The sequence below is a fragment of the Benincasa hispida genome, chromosome 1 (assembly GCF_009727055.1).
Source record: "Benincasa hispida cultivar B227 chromosome 1, ASM972705v1, whole genome shotgun sequence".
Lineage (NCBI taxonomy): Eukaryota > Viridiplantae > Streptophyta > Magnoliopsida > Cucurbitales > Cucurbitaceae > Benincasa > Benincasa hispida.
Genome location: NC_052349.1, coordinates 34930037 through 34951984, shown reverse-complemented (window position 1 = coordinate 34951984; position 21948 = coordinate 34930037). Strand labels below are relative to the sequence as shown.

The 21948-nt window shown below is 36.6% G+C and overlaps 2 protein-coding genes across 2 annotated transcripts; both read right to left on the bottom strand.

The window, feature by feature from the left end:
- Positions 1–676: 676 nt before the first annotated feature.
- On the bottom strand, positions 677–17950 carry LOC120070534 (protein CHROMATIN REMODELING 25). Its single transcript, XM_039022320.1, has 21 exons — positions 17534–17950; positions 16500–16880; positions 16076–16162; positions 15737–15977; positions 15519–15644; positions 15388–15444; positions 15134–15220; positions 14668–14763; positions 14494–14544; positions 13699–13773; positions 13511–13597; positions 13124–13215; positions 12878–13010; positions 12416–12535; positions 12150–12263; positions 11947–12030; positions 11760–11837; positions 11583–11641; positions 2964–3144; positions 2782–2880; positions 677–1165 (listed from the first exon to the last, which is right to left on the bottom strand). Exons 1-21 carry the CDS (start codon positions 17707–17709, stop codon positions 803–805), a joined length of 2787 nt encoding a protein of 928 aa, XP_038878248.1. The 5' UTR covers positions 17710–17950; the 3' UTR covers positions 677–802.
- A 963-nt stretch (positions 17951–18913) lies between these two features.
- Positions 18914–21356, bottom strand: LOC120086663 (protein disulfide-isomerase SCO2). The gene is made up of 3 exons (XM_039043410.1): positions 20749–21356; positions 20236–20362; positions 18914–19171 (listed from the first exon to the last, which is right to left on the bottom strand). The coding sequence occupies exons 1-3, from the start codon at positions 21175–21177 to the stop codon at positions 19095–19097; spliced, it is 633 nt and encodes a 210-aa protein (XP_038899338.1). The 5' UTR covers positions 21178–21356; the 3' UTR covers positions 18914–19094.
- Positions 21357–21948: the final 592 nt, after the last annotated feature.

The following is a 21948-nucleotide window of genomic DNA, read 5'->3' as shown; positions in this document are numbered from 1 at the left end:
ACGATTTTCTGGCTTCACAACGGTTTTTTGGCTCCATAATATTTGAAAGGTTAAATTACTTGTTTAGTCCCTTAACTTAAAGATCAGTGACTATTTGGTTCATGAACTTTAGAAAGCATTTAATAGATCTTTAAACTTCCAATTTCGTGTCAAATAAGTTTCTGAATTTCAATTTTAAGTCTAATATATTCTTGACCTATACGACATTTTTTAAAATTCACAAATGTGGTAGACACGAAATTGGAAACCTCATTAGATATAAAACTCAATTTGATATCTATTAGATCAATTAATTATTAAATTTTTTGAATGGATTTATTGGACATTTGTAAAATTTATAAATCTATCGGACACAGTTAAAAGTTGAAGGATTTATTAAACATCTTTTAATGTTCAAGAACCAAATAGACAAAAAATAATAATACAAATAAAAGTCGGAAGGTTCAAGGATTAAAATTATAATTTAACCTATTTGATATCTAAAAGTTGTACAATGTCTTGCCTTTTAAGTAATTGAGTTAACATGAAATGACCTCAAAGAGGTCTGAGTTTAGAGCATTTTGACTCTCATGTTTGCCAACAACAAATTTTTGCTGTGTTGAAGCCATGTTATAATGACTCCATGAAGTCAAAGTCTCAACTCTTGAGCATTATAAAATAATCCTCAAAGATGTTTCAGTTTATAGTATTCCTTTTACCATCAATGTACACAAAGATCAAATCAGAAAACTCAAGTCACTGAAATATGCTAGATCAAATAACCTCCTTTAGTTACCATTTGCTATTTATTGATGTATAAACTTTACTCGAAATCTTCACATTCAGAAACATCAGACATTCTTTTCTGTGGCAAGTAATTTCCAAGATAGTGTTTGTGCTTCAATGTTACATGCATTGAACCTTCAACTGAATTTCTAACAGGCTTCATGGTTTCCCTTTGAAAGACATTGGAAGTAAATGTTAATGGACCTTTGTTAAGATCTTCATTGGAAGTAATGGATTGTAAAGGTTTTCTATGTTGAGATACTAATAATAGTTTCTGCCTTGAGTTTTGCTTCAATTTGGAGTTGTTCCCATTTCCTTCAGCTTCTTTCATCCTTGGACTAGTCATCGATTCAACGGGTACAAGCTTCCCATCAACTTGATTTGAGAAAACAAATGTAACCTGAGATAAAAAGGTAAAAGAAAATTTGGTTTACCCATCCAACTTGCTGTACTGGTTTGTAAAATATATTAAGGTTAAACTACCAAACTTTGTTCTTAGGTTTGTGTCTATTTGGTCTTTAAACTTGAACTTTGATATTTTTTAAAATTCACGAATCTACTAAGACAAAATTGAAAACTTAGGATTTTGTTAGACACCAAGTTTCAAATTTAATATCTATAGGTCAATTGGCTTTTACAAATTTTGAATTTGTTAGAAACTTCTTAAATACAAAATTGAAAGTTTAGAGACCTATTAGACACTTTTGAAAGTTCATAAACCAAACAAACATAAACCTCAAAGTTCTAAACTAAACTTATGATTTAACTGGACTAAATTTTTTTAAAAAAATGACTCTGAACCTTGTAGTTTGTGCAAAAATATCTTTGAACTTCCAAAAATTTCAAAAAAATAATCTTAAACTTTCAAAAAGAGTTTTAAAAAAATACCCTTACTATTAGTGCTTTGTTTAAAAAAATACCCCTGTACTTTCAAAAGTTTCAAAAATACTCTTAAATATATTTTTAAAAAAAAGTTCAAAAATACCCTTATTGTTGGTATATGAACAGAAACCATTATTACCTCAATGCAAAAATACCTCTAAATTTTAAAGTTGCATTGGTACCTTACCTTCCAAAAAAAAGTGAAAAAAATGTCCTACTTCCATTTTCTTTCTCTCTCCTACTTCAATCTATGACCTAACACTTCTTTAATTTCCGTCCTTTTTCTCACCTCTTTCTTGATATCCTCCCACTCCCCTTCTTGCTAACTGTTTGACCTTGGTTTATTTTAATAAAATAATAATAATAATAAAAAGCTCCCCTCTCAGTTAAGGTATATAGACTATAATAAGAAGAAAGAGAATAATGGAATCGCTAAAGGACCTTCAGACTTAAATGTTTTAATATGGTTGTACGTTAGTAGCTGAGTGTGTATTAATAGTTAAATATGTCCTTTTTGTATTTGTCTTTATCATTTTGGTGAATTTTAAGGGGAAATTTTGCGAGATTTTATGCTTTAACTTGAAATTTTGGTTTACATTTGGTTGCTGAGAAAATTGGTGTAAAAATTGGACAAATAGGGAAAAAATGAAAGTATAAAATGAGAGTATCTCTATGAAAAATAAGGGTATCTTTATAATTTATTTTCAAATTGATTCTTTTCCACTCAAGATAACTTTAAATAAATTGATTACTCATCATACTGATGGTAGGAGTATTTTTAAATATATTTTTTTTAAGGTTAAAAGTATCGATGCAACTTTTGGAAGTTCAGTGATATTTTTTTAACAAGGTATTGACGGTTTCCGTCCCTATACCAACGATAAAGGTATTTTTTAACTTCTTTAAAGTTTAGAGGTATTATTGAAACTTTTGAAAGTTCAAAGGTCTTTTTGAAATGAAGTACTAACGGTTTCTGTCCAAAACTGACAGTAAGGATATTTTTTTTATTTTTTTTTCTTTAGTTTAAGGACATCATTAAAACTTTGAAAATTTGAGGATATTTTTTATACAAAATACAAAGTTCAAAGGTGTTTTCTATAATTTAGCCATTTAATTATATATTAAAAATCAAACCTCATCACCAGCCGAAGCTTGCAAAATGGTATCAGGTACGGTAGCAGAGTCAAAATGGTGCCCCCAGTTGGCTAAATCTTCTTCTAGAGGAGACCCTACCTGAAAATTTTGAAGAGCAGAAGGGGATAAAATAAGGCAACTAGAAGAAATTTTATCCTCCGTTAATTAGAGAAGTGACCAACCTGTTGCTCTGATTTCTTCAACTTGTCCAAGCATCCAGCAAGTTGTGCAAATCCGCCAATGTCAGAAGTTACTTGGTCAGACTGACAAGGTCCGGTTGTAGACAGGTCTTCGTCCATGTCCTCGGGCCTACCACAACAATTTTGGCACCGACTGCAATTCATCTTTTCATGGATTTCAGACCTGTGTATTCAAAATGACAGTATTATTCATGCGGCTATATTTGTAAATGCCGGTTATACTTGCAAAGAATTATGTCTACTGATGTCTGTTTTTGTTGGTGATTATTTTAAAATTCATGTATTAGGGGAAGAAATAATTTGTTTGTGGGTTTTTTTTTGGGGGGGTTAAATAAAAATCTTGGTTTATTGATGTCTGACGAGTATTGAGGTAAAGGACAAAACTAACGTTAGGCATAGAGGACGCCAAAACGAGACCCTTTTTTAGATCACAGGATGCTGTTTGAATAATGGTTGCCAGAGACTAATGGCTACTTAACTCTAGGGAGGGGAGGAAAAAAAACAAGTATGCTACCACCTCATTTGACAATGATAACCATTAGAAATTAACCTTGTTAATACTACTTCCACTAATGAGTGCTTGTCCCCGGTTGAAAGTAGAGTTTAAACTCTAGGGGCATTTTCGTCCTTTCACTATACTCTAGGATTTCCTATTTTTCTATTTAAACGTATAGCCTCTATGTATTCAGTGTATCAATTCTAATAAGAAAATTCTATATCGTGGTTTTTTCTCCTTGTACTAGGGTTTTCCACGTATTCCTGTATGTGCCCTATTTTCCTTCTCTCTCTACCTTTTCATCATGGTATCAGAGCAACGAGATGAAACCCTGGCCACCATTGAGGAAAATCAAACAGGAGAATCACAAGTGTCATCTGGCACCACAACTACGGATATTGCCGTTGTCGTACAGACCGCTATAGAACGGTACTTCCAGACGGTCTTACCTCATCTTCATCAGTCGATTGGAGCAGCCCAACCCAGAGGATAGGTGGCCGATTGGATCAGAAACCAGCAAACCCAGCCGACTGATTGAATCAGCCACCAGACAGCGGCTACAGAAGCCACGGCGCGCCAAGCGATCGAGAGCCACAATCTGCCTCAGACGATCGGGAGCCAGAGGGTGGGTGGATCGTAGTTTCGCGCCAAGCCATCCACAAGCAGACGCCAGCCGATTGAAGAAAGCTAGCCCAAGCCATCTGGCGTCCACCCAGTCAAAGCTTTCTAGACCGACTCTAGCCGCATGCAGGCGTCCAATTGATCCCAACCAGTCGGTTCCAGCACTACGATCCCAACCAGTCGTGATCCATCTGACCCGAGCCTTGGTTCTTACCCAGCACATGCCATACCAGCCGTGATCCCAGCCGCACCTATGGGTCTTCCTATTCCAACCATGATACCTCCATTCCAGCCGAGTATGGTTAGCAGTTTCAGTCAAGGAATTCTCGTGGGTGGCAGATTGGAGATGAGTGAATCTCGTGGTCATATCCTAAACAGAAACTTAACTATATCCAAGAACAGTTCACTCAACTTCAACTCCAGATTAAATAGCAAAATGAGTCAATTCAACAACAAATAGCTACCCTCCAGTCTACCAATTTACTCAAAAAGTCCAGTAACCTCTTTCCCTGCCTTATCTACAGCAAATTTATTTTCTGGGGCAATAAGAAATTTTGCTAGCTTTATTGTTGGGGAGAAATTAAGTGGTCATAATTACTTTTCTTGGTCTCAATCCATAAAAATGACCCTTGAGGGCCGTCATAAATTTGGATATCTAACGGGCGAGATACCGAAACCAAGACCGAGTGACCCTCAAGAACGTATATGGAAGGGAGAAGACTCCTTCAATCTATTTTAGTAGGTAGTATAGAGCCTCAAATTGGAAAGCCCCTACTATATGCTGCCACTGCACGAGACATTTGGGAGGATGTCCAAAAGCTGTACTGCAAATGACAAAATGCTTCCCGGCTCTATACTTTAGACAAAAAAGTCCATGAATGCAAGCAGGGAACGATGGACTTTACAACTTAATTCAACAAGTTGTCTCTACTCTGGCAAGAAATGGACCTATGTCGTGAATTGGTCAGGAATTGTCTGTGTGGGGAGTCTTACATTACCAGTTTGAGAAGACCGACCGAGTTTATGACTTTCTTGCAGGGCTGAATTCTAAGTTCGATGCGATACGGAGTCAGATACTGGGAACCAGTCCGATACCATCCCTGGTGGAAGTTTGCTCTGAAATTCGCCTCGAGGAAGACAGGTCCAGTGCTATGAATAATACACTGATTTTGCCAACTAACTTTGCTGCATTTAAAACGTCAGGTCCTGTCAATGATAAACAAAACGGCAAGCCAACTCCAGTATGTGAACACTGTGAAATGCCCTGACACACCAAAGACCAATGCTAGAAGCTGCATGGTCGTCCACTTAATGGTAAACAGCGTCAGTCAGGTTCTGGACGAGCACTGGCAAGTGAATTGGCAATCGGAGGTCCTCAACCTCAGAATCAGGAAACTAGCCAGAGTAACTCAAGTACAGTGGGTGTGAGTACAATCACCCAATCAGGTACTCTTCAATCTTTTGGTCTTGTTAGTATAACTAGTAAAAAGTCGTGGATTCTAGATTTAGGGGCTACAGACCACTTAATTGGCTCCTCCGACCAGTTTCTTTCGTATTATCCAAGTGTTGGGAATGAAAGAATCAGAATCGTTGATGGGTCCTTTGCTCCTGTGGCTGAGAAAGGCCATCTTTCTCCCTTTGAGGGTTTGGTTCTCCAAGATGTGCATATGTTCCTAAAATTTCTTATAATCTATTATCTATTAGCAAGATTACAAGAGATTTGAGATGTCGAGTTACTTTCTCACCTGATGTTGTTGGTTTTCAAGACCTAAACTCGGGGACGACGATTGGCACTGCCCGACATGATGGAGGGCTTTATTTCCTTACTGAAGATGCTTTTTCTAGGATATGTGATAAGACTAGTTTACTTTCATCATGTTTTTCTACCTCTAAAACTGATTACATGTTATGGCATTATCGTCTTGGACATCCTAGTTTTCATTATATGAAATATTTGTTTCCGCATCTGTTTCGCAATGTTAATCTTTCTAACTTGACTTGTGATGTGTGTATCCAAGCTAAACAACCTTGAGTCTCGCTAAAACCTTGGCCTTATAAGCCTTCCAAACCATTCACCCTCTTCCATAGCGATGTTTGGGGTCTGTCACCTGTTACTACCGTCACTGGCAAACGGTGGTTTGTAACCTTCATTGATGACCACACTAGACTAACTTGGGTTTTTCTTCTCATCGATAAGTCTAAAGTCAAATCGGTTTTCAAACAGTTCTACAATTCTATAGAAACCTAGTTTAACGCAAAGATCGCTAATCCTTCGAAGTGACAATGGTAGGGAGTATTTTAATAATTCTTTTAGGGAATTTTGTCTCTAAAGGAATTGTCCATCAGAGTTCGTGTGCGTATACTCCTCAATAAAATGGAGTAGTCGAACGAAAAAACCGTCATCTTATCGAAGTTGCTCGATCCCTTATGTTGTCAACTTCACTTCTATCCTATTTGTGGGGAGATGCTATTCTAACAGCAGCTCATTTGATAAACCGAATGCCTTCCTGGGTCCTAAAGTTCCAAACCCCCTTAGACTATATCAAGGAGTCCTATCCTGATAATCTGCTTATCCCTGATGTTCCACTTCCAGTGTTTGGGTGTGTTGTGTTCGTCCATACCCATGGTCCTAACTGAACCAAGTTTACCCCCCGTGCTAAGAAATGTGTCTTTGTGGGATATCCTCTTCATCAACATGGGTACAAATGTTACCATCCTTCCTCACGAAAATATTTTGTCTCAATGGATGCGACCTTTCTCGAAGATCAACCCTTCTTTCCCATTAGTTCTCTCCAGGGGGAGAGTACTAGTGAAAAGACTAATTGGGGTCCGAGTCTGTCAATTTTACCTGAACCTATTCCTGTCATAAGTATCAATGAACCCATTCTGCCTACTGAACAAGTCCCATGGATCACGTACTATAGGAGGAATCTCAAGAAGGAAATAGCACCGCCTATTACTTCTCCGACTCCAGTCCATGAGTCAGAACGGGCGTCAATTCCAGATACTAGTAATCTTATCCCTGATAATAGTAACATTTGTGTTGAAAATGATGCTTGTGTTGAAGATGATGCAAGTAAAGATAGAGAAAATGGTGACAATACCAACGACTGTACTGAGAATCGGTTGATACAAGTGATGGTAGTTGTGAAAAATCTATTCCAGCAGAGAACATTGTTGAAGGTGAAAGAGATCCTTTAAAAGATAAGATGCATGAGCAGAAGGCTGAATGCAGTGGGGAGTCAGAGGAGAAGAAAGACCATGATTCCTCTCTTGACTTTCCTATTGCCTTAAGAAAAGGTACGAGATCCTGCATGAAGTATCCATTGCAGAGTTACTTGTCTTACAGCAACTTGTCTCCCGTGTTCAAAGCTCTCACTATGAGCCTAGACACAGTTACAATACCGAGCAATATACATGCAGCGATCGAGATTCCCGAATGGAGAACTGCGGTCATAGAGGAAATGAGGGCGCTTGAGAAAAACAACACTTAAGACCAGGTTACCCTTCCAAAAGGGCACAAGGCAGTTGGGTGCAAGTGGGTGTTCACTGTTAAATACAAGCCTGATGGAACGATTGACAGGTACAAGGCCAGATTGGTTGCCAGAGGCTTCACTCAGACTTTTGGAATAGATTACTCCGAGACTTTCTCCCCAATAGCAAAGTTAAACATTGTTCGTGTTCTTCTCTCAGTTGCGGTTAACAAAGACTGACCTCTCTACCAGTTTGATGTGAATAATGTCTTTCTTAATGGAGAAAGAGACAAATTGGTTGTCAAGCTCCTTGATGAAATCGAATAAAAGAGAAGAATCATTCCCGGTGAGAATGTTGTCGTCAACGTATAAAAGAAGGATGAGGCAACGACCATGACGTCGACAAACAAAATGTCAAAATCCACACGGCAGGATCCGTCATCTTGGCAGGAATTCTTTTAAAATTGGGAGTCTGATGGCCTATGGAGAGGGCTTCTCACTAATACTTTCGACTCACTGTGTGGGATGCTCGTTTAACCTCTGTATTCATCTCGTAGCTAGAACGTCGGTCTACCCAATGTCTACGGTTCCAATAGGCGAGACTAGGGAATGATTGGTCTTAGCGATTCCCTTTCCGTGATCAAAATTGTAAATTGTGGTTTCTTTCCTTTCGGCCTAAGCCTTCGGTAATAAATAGGATAGCATACTTCTTTCTTTTACCCATAAGCTAAGGCATGTTCTGATCTCCTTTCCTTTTATTTATCAGATTTGTGGCTTTGACTCATTCAAGGTGAAAAATGAATGGGGTTGATGGTGTTGCTTGCCTTAGATTAGAGCTGCAATTGGCTAAAAGGAAATTCCAACTAAAGCAAGGGCTGATATCAAAGCGACTAGGGAAAGGATCTCGTATTGGCTCCTATCTACTGCTATAGTTAGGTAGCATAATAAGAAGCTCTCACTCAAACAAGGACTTCCTATACTGTACTAACAGCAGATGACTGCTACTACACGGACACTGACTCTGTTGTGCTTGGTCATCCACTACCAAAAGATGTGATTTCCAATTCTGTCTTAGGAATGTTTAAGCTAGAGGACAGAATAATGAAAGGATATTTTAAAAGAATGGTCTCGATCTTCTTCTTTCTTAGCATTATTGTAAACCATTTGATCCTAGTCGTCTTGCGTGGAAGGAGCCAGATGACAGAGATTTTGCTTTTCTCACCCCCGTCCGTCTTTCATATCGAGCCTAAATATCCCTGTGGCTGGATTAAGGGCAGCGCGTCGGGTATATTTTTTCACAGTAGCAGGATCACTATAACTGACTCCATTGAGTTCGTCACCATAGAACTCCAGTCGTCTAAGTACGGGTGGAATAGCTCATTGTGGAGGGTGCACGGGAAATGAGCCATGCAAGAGACCATTAAGCGGAGCCGACAAAAACCATGTACTGCAGCCAAAGAGATCTTACCCCCATCCAACCACCAAGAGCATAAAAGATATCCTTCAAGTTCCAAAGATGATTCTAGAACAGCTGATACGCAGTCAGTTACCTTTCCTTTCGTCGTCTTCCTTTACTGTAGAGTAACTTATTGACTCCTCGGTAACTATAAAAGAAGTTTACATGAGTCCTCCCCTAGGGTTTGAGAAACAATTCAATCATCGAGTATGTAAACTGAGGAAGTCCTTATATGGGTTGAAACAGTCTCCCAGAGCCTAGTTTGGCAGATTCGCTACCTTTATGAAATCACAAGGGTACAATCAGGGGCACTCAGATCACACCCTTTTTACGAAAAAAATCAGTATCAGGGAAAATTGCAATTCTGATTGTATATGTAGATGACATTGTCATTTCAAGTGATGATGCTTCAGAAATTGACAGATTGAAGAGGAAAATGGCTGAGGAATTTGGAATTATGGATCTCGAAAAATTGATGTACTTTCTCGGAATGGAAGTGACTCAATCGAAAGAAGGGATTTCAGTTTCTCAACGAAAATATACTCTGGATTTACTCAAGGAGACAGGTCTGACAGGCTGTAAACCAGTGGATACTCCTGTGGAAGTTAATGCTAAACTCAGTAACTTGAGCAACAGTGTTCCGGTTAACAAGGAGAGATATTAGCGGCTTGTTGGGAAACTAATCTATCTCTCTCATACCACACCAGACATTTCATATGCAGTCAGTGTAGTTAGTAAGTTTATGCAGTCTCCTTACGAAGAACATATGAGAGCAGTGGAGTGCATCTTGAGGTATTTAAAAACCTCTCCAAGCAAAGGGTTATGTTCAGGAAGTCTGACAGACGGTGCATCGAGGCATACACGAACGCTGATTGGGCAGGCTCTGTGGTAGACAGAAAGTCGACATCTGGATACTGTACCTTCATGTGGGGTAACCTTATTACATGGAAGAGTATGAAACAAGGTATTGTTACCAAGTGCCGAGGCTGAATACAGGGCTATGAGTTTGGGGATATGTAAGGAAATTTGGCTGAAAAAGATCCTAAGTGACCTTGATCAAGCTAGTGACGGTTCGATGAAACTCTACTGTGATAATAAAGCCACAATAAGTATCGCGAACAACCCAGTACAACATGACAGGGCAAAACATGTTGAAATTAATAGGCATTTCATCAAGGAGAGACTTGACAGTGGCAACATTTGTATTCCCTATATTTTTTCCAGTCAACAGATAGCAGATGTTCTTACAAAAGGACTTCCCAGAGAGACCTTTGACTCATGTATTAGCAAGTTGGGCCTCATTGTTCTTACAAAAGGACTTCCCAGAGAGACCTTTGACTCATGTATTAGCAAGTTGGGCCTCATTGATATCTACCCCCAACTTGAGGGGGAGTATTGAAAGTAGGGTTTAAGCCCTAGAGGCATTTTTGTCCTTTCACTGTACTCTAGGGTTTCCTATTTTTCTATTTAAACGTGTAGCCTCTATGTATCCAATGTATCAATTCTAATAAAAAAAATTCTATATCGTGGTTTTTTCTCCCTATACTAGAGCTTTCCATGTATTCCTGTGTGTGCCCTATTTTCCTTCTCTCTCTACTTTTTCATCATCCCCTACTTCCAAAGAGTGTTTTCAAGCCAAGATTTGAAAACTTAAAAAAGTAGACCCCATCTAACAACGATTTTATTTCTAGTTTTCTATTTTTGAAATTTATGATTGTTTCGTTTTCAATTCCTTTACTATGGTTTTCCCCTTTCTTAACGAGACATTTGAATTCTTCGTCAAATACCAAAAACAAAATTGAGTCTTTGAAAAACACAGTTTTGTTTTGATAATTGTTATGTTTTTTATTTTTTGCTTTTGAAATTTATGATTGTTTCCTCATTATTTGTTGGCAAGCTTTTTACCCTCCTTAAAAACACATTTGAATTTTAAGCCAAATTTCAAAAACAAAATCAAGTTTTAAAAAACTACTTTCTTTTTGTGTTTTCAAAATCTAGTTTTCTTTTTGAAAACGTGTTTAAAAAGTAGATAATAAAGCAAGAAAACTATAGGTAAAAGAAGTGTTTTTCAGCTTAATTTTCAAAAATAGAAAGTCGAAGGCAAAATGATTATTAAATGGGGCCTACATTTTTTAGTTATCAAAATTTGGCTTGATTTTTTAAAATATTGGTAGAACGTGAATTATCAATCAAACAAAGAAATCTATATGTGATGGTGTTTATATGCTTAATTTTTAAAAACTTGTTTTTATTTTTAGAATTTGGCTAAGAATTCAAATGTTTCTTGAAGAGATATGAAAACCATAGAAAAGAAATTGAGAAGCTAGCACAATTTTCAAGAACATAACTAAAAATGAAATTATTATCAAACGGGACCTAAAATTTTTGTTTGTTGTACTCACGTTTATATGCATTTACATCATCCACACTATCCTAGTGAAATAGGTTTAACCATTCTCCGTGGCATACAGGCTTCTTATGTAAAATGTATATTAGATTGAAAATTACCCAACATAATGTCACATCTTGAGCAACTAAATCATAGTAGTATTTACCTGATGTTATCATGAAATGAGAATAGATCCCGTAAATCTTCAGACGAAAGGAAGTTCACCTGAAAAAATGAAGGGAGAAAAAGGACCTTCAAAGAACCTTTCTAGATTGCAAATTTGATTTAATGTTGCTATAAGTATCTACAAATCAACATCAGAAAGTAAGCAGCAATTTAAAACCTGCGTTGTAAGGTTATCTGTTGACTCCTGCTGAATAACTTTTTGTAACCCTTCTTTTGACATTTGTCGCTGGTACACCTATATAATACTAGGATATATGAGAATAGGATTGACAACATATATATATCATAAAAATATGAACGTGAATAGGGTGATTATTTTAGTCCGCTTGGCAATGAATTCGAACCTTTTCTTCAATTGTTCCGGTACTTAAAAATCTGTAAATGAATACTCTCTTCTTTTGTCCATCCCTCCACACTCTTGCAGCAGCCTATTCATGTATGGTAAGACAGATGAAAACAAGGAAAACATCAGAAGGCAGACGGCATATTCATATACAAGAACTCAACGAGTCCAAACCAGGGGTTCCACGTAGCGGTAGGTAATTACTTGCTTATCATTGGCAGGGTTCCAGTCAGGATCAAACAAAACTAAACGATTTCCTCCAATCAAATTCAGACCACATCCACCAGCCTTGCTGCTCAATAGAAAAACAAACTCATCCTGCAAAGTATTGATGCAACGGTGCTTTAGCACTATATTATCCCCGCAGAAACGTCCTTGAAAGCTTGTAAGCAGAAACCAATTTATCCGTCCAGTTTGCGCTAAAGAAATAGAAAAATAAAACCAAATTGAATCTTATAAAGGCTGCATACCTTTGACAGATCATTAAAACGGTTGACTAACTTTTGTCTTTTACTGATTGATGTGGTTCCATCAAGCCTTAAATATGGGTACCTTCTTTCACGACACAGTTGAGCAAACAAATCCAGCGTCTAATACATGAAAGTTACGTTAGTCCCCTAAGAAAGGAATTATTTTTTATTTTTTATTGATGGAAGATAATTTAATTTACCACAAAATCACACAATAAAGATTAGAAAAGACCAAAAAGTTTCATCTTGGGTATAAAACATAAAATTGTTATACTTCACCAAGGCAGAAACTTGATCTGATTCAATTGCAAACCAAAGTGAATATTTGACACCTTGAGCAATTAATTATTAGTATACTGGCTTTGTAAATACAATATACAATTAAAAAATGTTCAAGAAATATGAGAAGAGTCGTTTAGCAGAGACAGAGGGGGGGAGGGTCGGCAAAGGAACTGAAATTACTTGTGTGTAGTTTGAGACAAGGACGATGCGGTCATCAGTTCTCTGGCGTAAATGGGCTAGTAACCTAGCTAGGACATGCATTTTCCCTGATAATTCAACCCAAGCCCCATCTCCACCAGTCCATGCACCAGATCTAACCAAATTAGAAACTACTTAGTCAGTGATAACAATTCCAAACCTAAGTCAGCATCTGTACATGATTGTATGCATACAAGAGAGAGATAGAGACAGTGAAACATAGCTTACCTTCCAGAGAACATCTCTGGAGGGAAAAACCGAATACAACTCTCTAATCCTGAAGTTCCTGGACTCCCACTTTTTATAGTGTCGTATATAAGCTGCAAGAAGAGATCTTCCACTGAGGTTTATACTTATTTCTATTTTATATTGAAACAAAATGGAAGCTGAAGAAAGGAGATTGTATAGGATACTCCCATTCCAAAACATAACTACGTAAATAACACAATATGAAAACCAGAGACAATTTACACGTTAAAATTTTTAGAATGAAAAAGTTGAAAGTCTTAGAGAAATGAACTGGATTATCATCTAATTAACTAACAACAAGAAAAATCTACCGTGTACTAGATTCAAATAAAAGAAATCTCTCTTAGAAACTCGAGTAAACCATACCTTTGGATGATTGCAAAGTTTCTTAAGTGCAGTTATATAGGCCAAAATCTTAGATTGCTTTAGCTCTTCAGTAATTGCCCGCTTAACCTATATTGAGGTCACAAGATATAAGCGTAGTTTGGTTAGGCAACAACTAGAAAGATTAATTACTTCGATATATGAATAAACTACAGAGGCAGCAAGCTGACATTTTTTGACTGTACGAAATGGTTATATAGGTCTGCTTGGAGAGGAGTCAACTTGCAGCAAATGACTTCAACTATCTGCCGAAAAAAGTAGAAGCTTATATAACACGGAACTTTTGGTTTATCAAATGAAGGTAAGTTTACATAACAAGAAACAAAAACCCAATTGGGAGTGATCAAAAGGAAGAATGGTCACAAAAGTCTTCAGATAAAGAACTCCAAAGGAGACACCAAAATCAAAATTACCCTGAACTTCTCCCCAATCTCTAGTTTCATCGTGGAAATCTCTTCCACTCCTTTCCAAAGGAACTAACTAAAATAGCTTTTAGAGCAACAATCAAGGAACCATAGCATCCCATTTTTCTTTCTAAAAAGAAACTGATGCTTTCATTAATGAAAGGAGATACAAATATGGGTCATAAGAAAATCAACGCAAAAAAGATTAAAAATGTTACAAGCTTAGCCCATTGTTTTTCAAGTTTGTGTCAAAAAGGTTCTTGAACTTTCAATTGTGTATCTAATTCATCGCTTAACTTCACAAATGTCTAATAAATAGTTAAACTTTCATAAACATGTTCAATTTAACTAGTGAATAGTGAATACATATGGAACTCTTTTAAAAAAATATATCAAAAACAAGCTTTTATAGCGAGCATTTCTTCTTTTTTGTGATATACAAGAAACTTTAGGCCAATTAAACTGATTGTTTGTTAAAATGAAGCATAATTAACATTAAAAATGAAATATAAAATAAGCACTACCAAGATTCACCATGTTTATGAACACATTATGCTGTACCTTTGGTGGCAAGTGATTTGATAAGAGTGCATTAGTCCTCCGTAGTATAAACTGACAAGCATATTTTGGAATGTTATTAAGTCCACAAATAGTGTATAAAAAGTTAAGTGAAAAAGTATGTTCATATCTAACTGTCATATTTTTGGATGGCTCATCTATAACAAAGAAGATTACCTGATTAACCTTTTCACTTAGTTCTGCTGAGCGTTGAGCACCTAGCTTTTTCTCTTCTTCGGTAGCAATAGGTTCTCTTCCACAAATAATTGGTGCCTACACAAAGTCAGTGCAAGTTTTTAGTCTTATGCTTACCATAGAAATTTATCAACTTCAAGAAAAAGCATAAGCTTCAAGAACGCCTCCATTACAAGACAATATTTCAACATTGGACTCATATGGATTGGCCCAGCAAACCTTGACTTTTCTCCTCGTTAAAAGGAATTTTCCACATCTGTCATCCTTAAAGTTCACAAATGTCCTATTGAAACAAATGCATGCACTTGATTGGCTCATTTATGCTATTTTTTCTCACTCGTATGGATGTACACGTACAGACTCATAAAAATAGAAAGACCACACAGTCTGCATTCACATATTTCATTGCTTGATCCTCAAATTCCTAGATAAAATAAGAAGAGCTCACCTCATAATATCGACGAAAATGTGAAACATCACCCAGAATTCCTGGATTGGTAAAGTTAACCATGGCAAAAAACTCTTCTAGGTCATTCTGTAGGAGTATGAGTGAAGGGCGTATTACAAAAATGATAAAGAAGCTTAAAGCTTAAAGGTAGAAGAGTGCATGAAATTAAGAATTTACAAGAATTTGAGGCACACGAGTATTTCCCACGTTGGGAAGTTGGTTTTTAATTCTTATGAAAAGGAAAAGAAAAATACCTGCATTGGAGTTCCTGATAACAAAATTCTACGCCTGCAAGACAGGGCAGCCAATGCCTGAAGAGAAGATATAGAAATAATTCCAAATGAAAAGGAACCGAAATGGAAAAATAAAAGCCCACATGTTATACCCGATTTGTCAATGTCTGATCATTCTTCAGTCGGTGAGCCTCATCACATATGAGTAAATCACATGATTCACTTTGGCTGAACTTTGATGAATGCATACGAAATGTCTCATATGAAATAATCAGCACCTATGAATGAATGAATGAATTGTTATTCACTTTAACGAGTCCAGCTGAAATAATCCTTCGTAGATATTCCCAGAATAGGCACACAAATATACCTGTAAAGAACTCTTGGGATGTACAAAGCTGTCAATGCTAGAGACAACGTCCTCTCTGGAACTTTCACAGAGAGCAATAAGGTGAACCCTTTCTCCAACCCACTTCTTAATTTCAGCCTCCCAATTACTCACGAGACTGGTAGGTGTAACAATGATGGCCTTTTTAACCATTGGCTTTCCATCAAACCCTTGACATAAAAGGGTATAAAGCAAGCTGATCGACTGCAATGTTTTTCCTAAACTGCAGGATGATTACCGATACACCTTTAAGGATATAAGTACAGTGCTTGTGTATTGGTGTTTCAATCATTTAAATGTTTGCGAGAGAGGAATACTAACCCCATATCATCTGCCAGAATGCACCCAAATATGTCTGTCCCCTTATGTAGCCCTGAAACACATTCAAACATGAACTGTACACCTTCTCTGCAAAAAATTTAAATATGTCGATCTCGTCAATTACAGCCAATCAAATTGCCTAATACTTTATCCAATAATTTTTTTTAGAATTCAACTTCTTTTTTTTTTTTTTTTTTTTTGCTATTTTCCTGCTATGGTTGTCTTTCTTAATAAAAACTGAACCACAATGAGAAAGGACAGAATCTAAGTTCTATAATAAAACTGCTAAAAGAATTATAAAAAAATGTGAAACAAACTCAAGGGCCTTGTTGTCCTGCATATGTGCGGTTGTAAGACAGACTAATTACACCATTTATTAGGACAAAATACTGAAACATGCCATAAAATAAATCAGAAATTCTACCTCTGATGAGGGCGAAGGAACCGAACTAGCAATGGATCAACTGTTATTGATGCTAAATTTGTGACATTAAGCTCAGAGTCTTCAGGTTGCCACAAGACCAAAGGATCAATCCCAGGTGGTAGAGTTACACTTTCCTCCACTACATCTTTCTCAGCAGCTTTTGGGAGAAATAAAGTGTTGGAAATTACAGATGACACTGGTTTTGAAGAGCCCCAAGGAACAAATCGTTTCCGTGCCCACAGTCGACGTGCAAGCTGGTTGTTCCGTTCATCATAGCCACTTGAGCATGGAGGTTTAAAAGGTTTTCTACAAACTGCTGCGCCTTCTGCCACTGAGAGAACTCTTGGGAGCAGCGATTGTCTTCTCACAACCAGGTTACCTCTGGTAGAATATGATCACAAGACTAAATTAGTTATTTTCAAGTTAATAGAAGTTCAAAATGGTGGTGGTGGGGGGTTATTCTTGCTGTATCGTCTTCAATAACTCTGCAGCCTAGAACTCAGCTCCTCGAATGTTTAAATGTTTAAGCTTTCCTCTGCTTCCAAGCATATCAAGAATTATTAGAGGAGCAGCATTGCCAGATCTAAAAAGACCTTGTTCCATCTAAGTGTAAGATAATTCCAGATAATAATAACAAGTTTCGTAATTAAAATCATTGATTTCAAAATTATCGAAATTTCAGGATTCAAAAGAAAGTATTTCGGCAACCAAAGAAAATAACCATTGGGTATATCATGATCGACCACCATGAGCACGTAGAAACAAGATCAGCCAGTTTCCCATATCACGAACTCCTAAGCTCTTTTCTCCTCTTCTTTTCAGACCAATCAATCTAGTACAATTAGAGCCTCCGTGTAAAGAAAACTGGCACCTCCATAATCCGAGGTCCAATTCCTTAGTTTACTTTAAATTCTAAGGAATCATTAGCATTGGCAGTAACTAACAATCACTAGTTGGAAGGGGGAGAAAAAACACGCCCTAGACTTCTAACAAGCTGCGCTAGGGAATTATTTTACTTCAGTCGTGAATCATACCTCAAGAGGGCATCGACGTTCTTCGATTTTAGATCCTCGTCGGATGAAGGAGAAAGGCTGGACGATTGTTCTTCTTCTTCATCCTCACCCTCAAAGTCTTCACCATTAATACCGGTGTACTCATCGCTTGAATCGCTAATATCAGAGACTGGGACAATCTCATCTTCGTCTTCCATGGAAAAGATTTCTCAATCAGTTTGCCTAACTAACCGGAACTGAGATTGGAGATAATTGCCCAAAAATTTTTCCCGGACCTGAGATTGTTGCTTCACAATCTCAGAATGTAGAAAGATTTTCCCGACGACGGAGCAGCAATCGGCATCGGTTCAAATTTTCTGATTTTGGCGCCAAACGGCGGCGGCTTTATACTGCAGTCGAGCCGGATTTTGATAGTGTGTGCGTGAATGCGTAGATGATTCTGTCGGTAATTGTAATACCCCAATTGACTTTGGATAATTAGATTTTATAAATACAAATTAAATTATATAATATGGCTTTTTTATCCTTAAAAGTAATTTTAAAAGATTAAAATCACATTAATTATTTCCAATAACAATCTAAATTGAATCTTTGATATACTAATTTTTTAAACTCTTAAATGTGATTTTCAATTATTAAAATTGATTTTAAATCATTAAAATAATATTATAATAATTTTTAAAATAACAATGATTTCGCCTATTCCAACTCACAGTATTTTGCTTAAGATACTACAGATTTTTTTTTTTTTCTCTTTTTTACATTTGGTTGAGTTTTAACAAAATTATAAGGTACATTTGACCCTATTTGAAAATAAGAAATTTATTGAAAAAATAGAGTTATATTTCATGTTTACAATATTTTTCAATATATGTTTGGTAACAATTTATCTATTTTAAAAAAAATTTTAAAAAGTTGTAGTTAGCAACCAGGTATTATAATTGAAATCTCACTTATTACCATTTCTAATTTATGAACACATTTTATGTTATTAAATTTTGTATAATTATTATATTACAATATTATATAATTTATAAATGTATTGTGTTTTGCACGTTTTAATTTTAATAAAAATAAAATGAGTTTAATACTTAAAATAATAAATTTATCCAAGCTTTATCTTGTTTTATGTAATTTTTCATTTTAAAATTTTTGGATACATTGAAAACTCTTATACCTAAAATGTAAGTGTTAAAACACCAATTTATTTTTTATTTGTTTTTTCGACACAACAAATGTGGAGATATATGAATTCAGATTTTCGATCTAAAAAAGAAAAATACTTCAATCGTTGAACTATATTCATATTGGATCTCGACTAGACCTTCTAAATAATGATAATGACAACAAGAGTTGTGATAGGGGATTATGACAATACAAAAGATAGTAAAGAACGAAACAGAAGCTAAATCTCACTGCCAAATTAGCAGTACTTTTATTTCGCCAATGTGTTCAATATTCCGCCTATCCATCAATACACAGACTAATCTAAATAACTTCTGTGGGAAAAGTTACAACCCCTCAAAGGTGAAGTTAGAGAGAGATGAAGTATTTTCAAAACGATAGTAATTAATGCACTGAATCACAATGGTTGTCCATTATTATCCAAATCCTCCATTAGTTCAATGTCCTTTCGAGCCGTTATCTTCTGCACATACCCTGCAGGATTGCAAACAAACAGAAGAAGCAAATTTGAACTGAGATTTTGGTTTGGAAAAACAATCAAACATGTTCTCAAAAGTTACAGCACAATTTTGCCAAAATGTATTTCTTTTCTTTTATATATCCTAAGTGTCCAGGCCAACTTATGCGCAACTCGACTAATCTCACAGGATAACCTACCTGACCCTACAACATTTGGGTGTCAAGAAAATCCATAAAATGTTAAATCTTAGGTAGGTGGCCACTATGAATTGATCCCATGATTCCTTAGCCCTTTATCAAGGTCATGCCTCCATTTACCACTAAAGCAACCCATAATGGTTCAGTTTTGACAAAATGTTGGTTGCAACAAAAGCTTGGATAAATTCTCTTGAAACAAAGGGAGAAAAAACATTCAAATGCAAACAAAGAATCAGCAAACAATGAAAATTTATTGGAAGTATCAGTTTATTCAATATTAGTTAGACTAATGTTTTTTCTTTTGCAGCAAAATACATGAATATTCATTAATAGTGTGAGAGAGCCTCTGGTTGGGTATATATCTGAGATATATTCTTAACACTCTAGGACACAATTGTACAACCTATAGAACAGATATCTGTTCGAATAAGGTTGTATATCTGAGATACATTCAAAATCACAATGATCAAAGTCCTTGATCTAGACAGAAAGCAGAATAATGAAGCAACCACATTCTCAAATGTGAAGATAAAAAGCAAGAACTATTGTCCATTCATTCTTCAAAAGAACTTCAATTATGATCAGAAGTTCCTAGGAAATTCTTTTGGCTCCTAACAACATGCACAAAAATAAAAGCAAGAACTATTAATAGCATCAACCTGAGCATAAATCAGCTCAATCATGAGGTAAGAGGATCGAATCCTCCACTCCGAATGATGTTGAACTCGGTCATAATATAAGCATGTGTTACATGATATGAAGGTTTTCGGGAAAACCCTGGTAACATAACATTGTTATCCCCTACAATTTGCACTATGTGTTGATCCCCATAAGAAAGATGGAAAGAAGGAAGGAAGGAAGAAGATGAAGAAGAAGAATACCAATTCCAAGGCAAGGTATGCATTTGCAAGTAATCTCTCTTCCCCTTTTGTTATAATAGCTAACATATCCAGACCCCTGGCAACTGCGACACTTCCCGGTCCATTCATACACCACTTCTTTACAATCCTACAATTTACAACAATGGCTTAAACTCTAAAACTCCAAAATTGGGGATAACTGTAAGGTTGGAAAATGGCTTAAATCCCACCAAATGGAGCCTAAAATTGAGGTGATAAACCTCAGCTAAAGCATGCTAAGGTTGTTGGTTACATCAATGCTTGAACTGTTACCACAAATCTCCAGTTTCCAAATAATTAATCAAAATTTAACATGTTGCTTTAGAAACCAATACGAAATAGCCTTCTCAAATGAGTCAATAGCATGGCTTTTAGGGCACAATTAAGCAGGAAAATCACAACAAATCGCTTTCCACAATTAGGAAAAAGTAAAATTGTCAAAAGCAAAAGTTGATACTATGAATCAAAATTGTGAAGCGAATAACAGTAACAAACCTCCACTTGTGGATCGCACTGAAGCCGGCGGTCGATCTCCTCCGGCGTTACAGGGGAAGAATCCGGATAAGTCATAGGAAGAGGGAGGACGTCGGTATTATCGACCAAATAACTCTCTCTATCACGCGACCATTTTTTCTCCATGGCGTTCACTTTAACGCTGCCATTTCCGCTGCCAAACCTCCCCGGTCCATCGACAGCAGGGGAGGAAGCTCCGGCATCGTACTCTTGTCCAAGTCGAAAGCCGCCGGTGGCTTCGGTGGCAGAAAGAGAAGGGAAATTGAAGAGGCGGGAAAATGAGGGGCCCGGCGAGGCGTCTCCGACCGCGGCACGGCAGAGGCGGAAGGAGGGGGGGAAAGAGATGGATTGTTGACGTGCAGTAGTGGGATTGGAAGGGAAGAAAAGGGAAGTAGGATTTATGGCGAACATTACCCGAAATGTTGAACCCAATTGGATTCGTCAGCTTCTAAGGATCAGCGGAACCGTCGACGGAGGAGGGAAAGTATGAATTGTGGGCGGGCACCGTCGTGTTCATAGGCAGATGGTGATGGAGGATTGGGGTTGAGGTTCGTTTGCGCAGTCCAATGAGAAGATCACCCGGGCCCACAAGCCCCTTTTTTTAGAACGTGTTTACTTTTAGACCTAATGAAAATGAGTGTAAATGGAATTTATTGTTGAATCAACCTAATGAAATTGAATTGCAAATGTAATTAAATTTTTTTTATCTCATTTATTTAAAATTATGAATTTTATAATATTTACTATTATTAGTATCGTTATCGTTATCTCCAAAGAGCAAATGATCACCATAACGATAATGGTAACAATAAATGCATTAAAATTCATAATTTTTCTTATGGAACAGCACGATAATTTGTAACATTAATCTAACGAGTTTGTATTTTTTTTAATTATAGATTTAGAAGTGGACCGATGTAGATGGTTTATTTAATAGATCCAAAGATAATCAAATGGGACCCACTTTTCACATTACCATTGATTTATAACCTTTTCATTGGAGTAAACGTGGCCTTAATTCTTATACTTTGAAGTGTCCAATTTTACTTCTCATACATTTAATAAAGGATAGTACTTTTAAGAATGATAATTGAGTGTATGGCAACATTTTTAAATTACAAATATAGCAAATTTTATCCGTGATGGACTCAATTACTAATAGACTTCTATTTAAAGTATGGT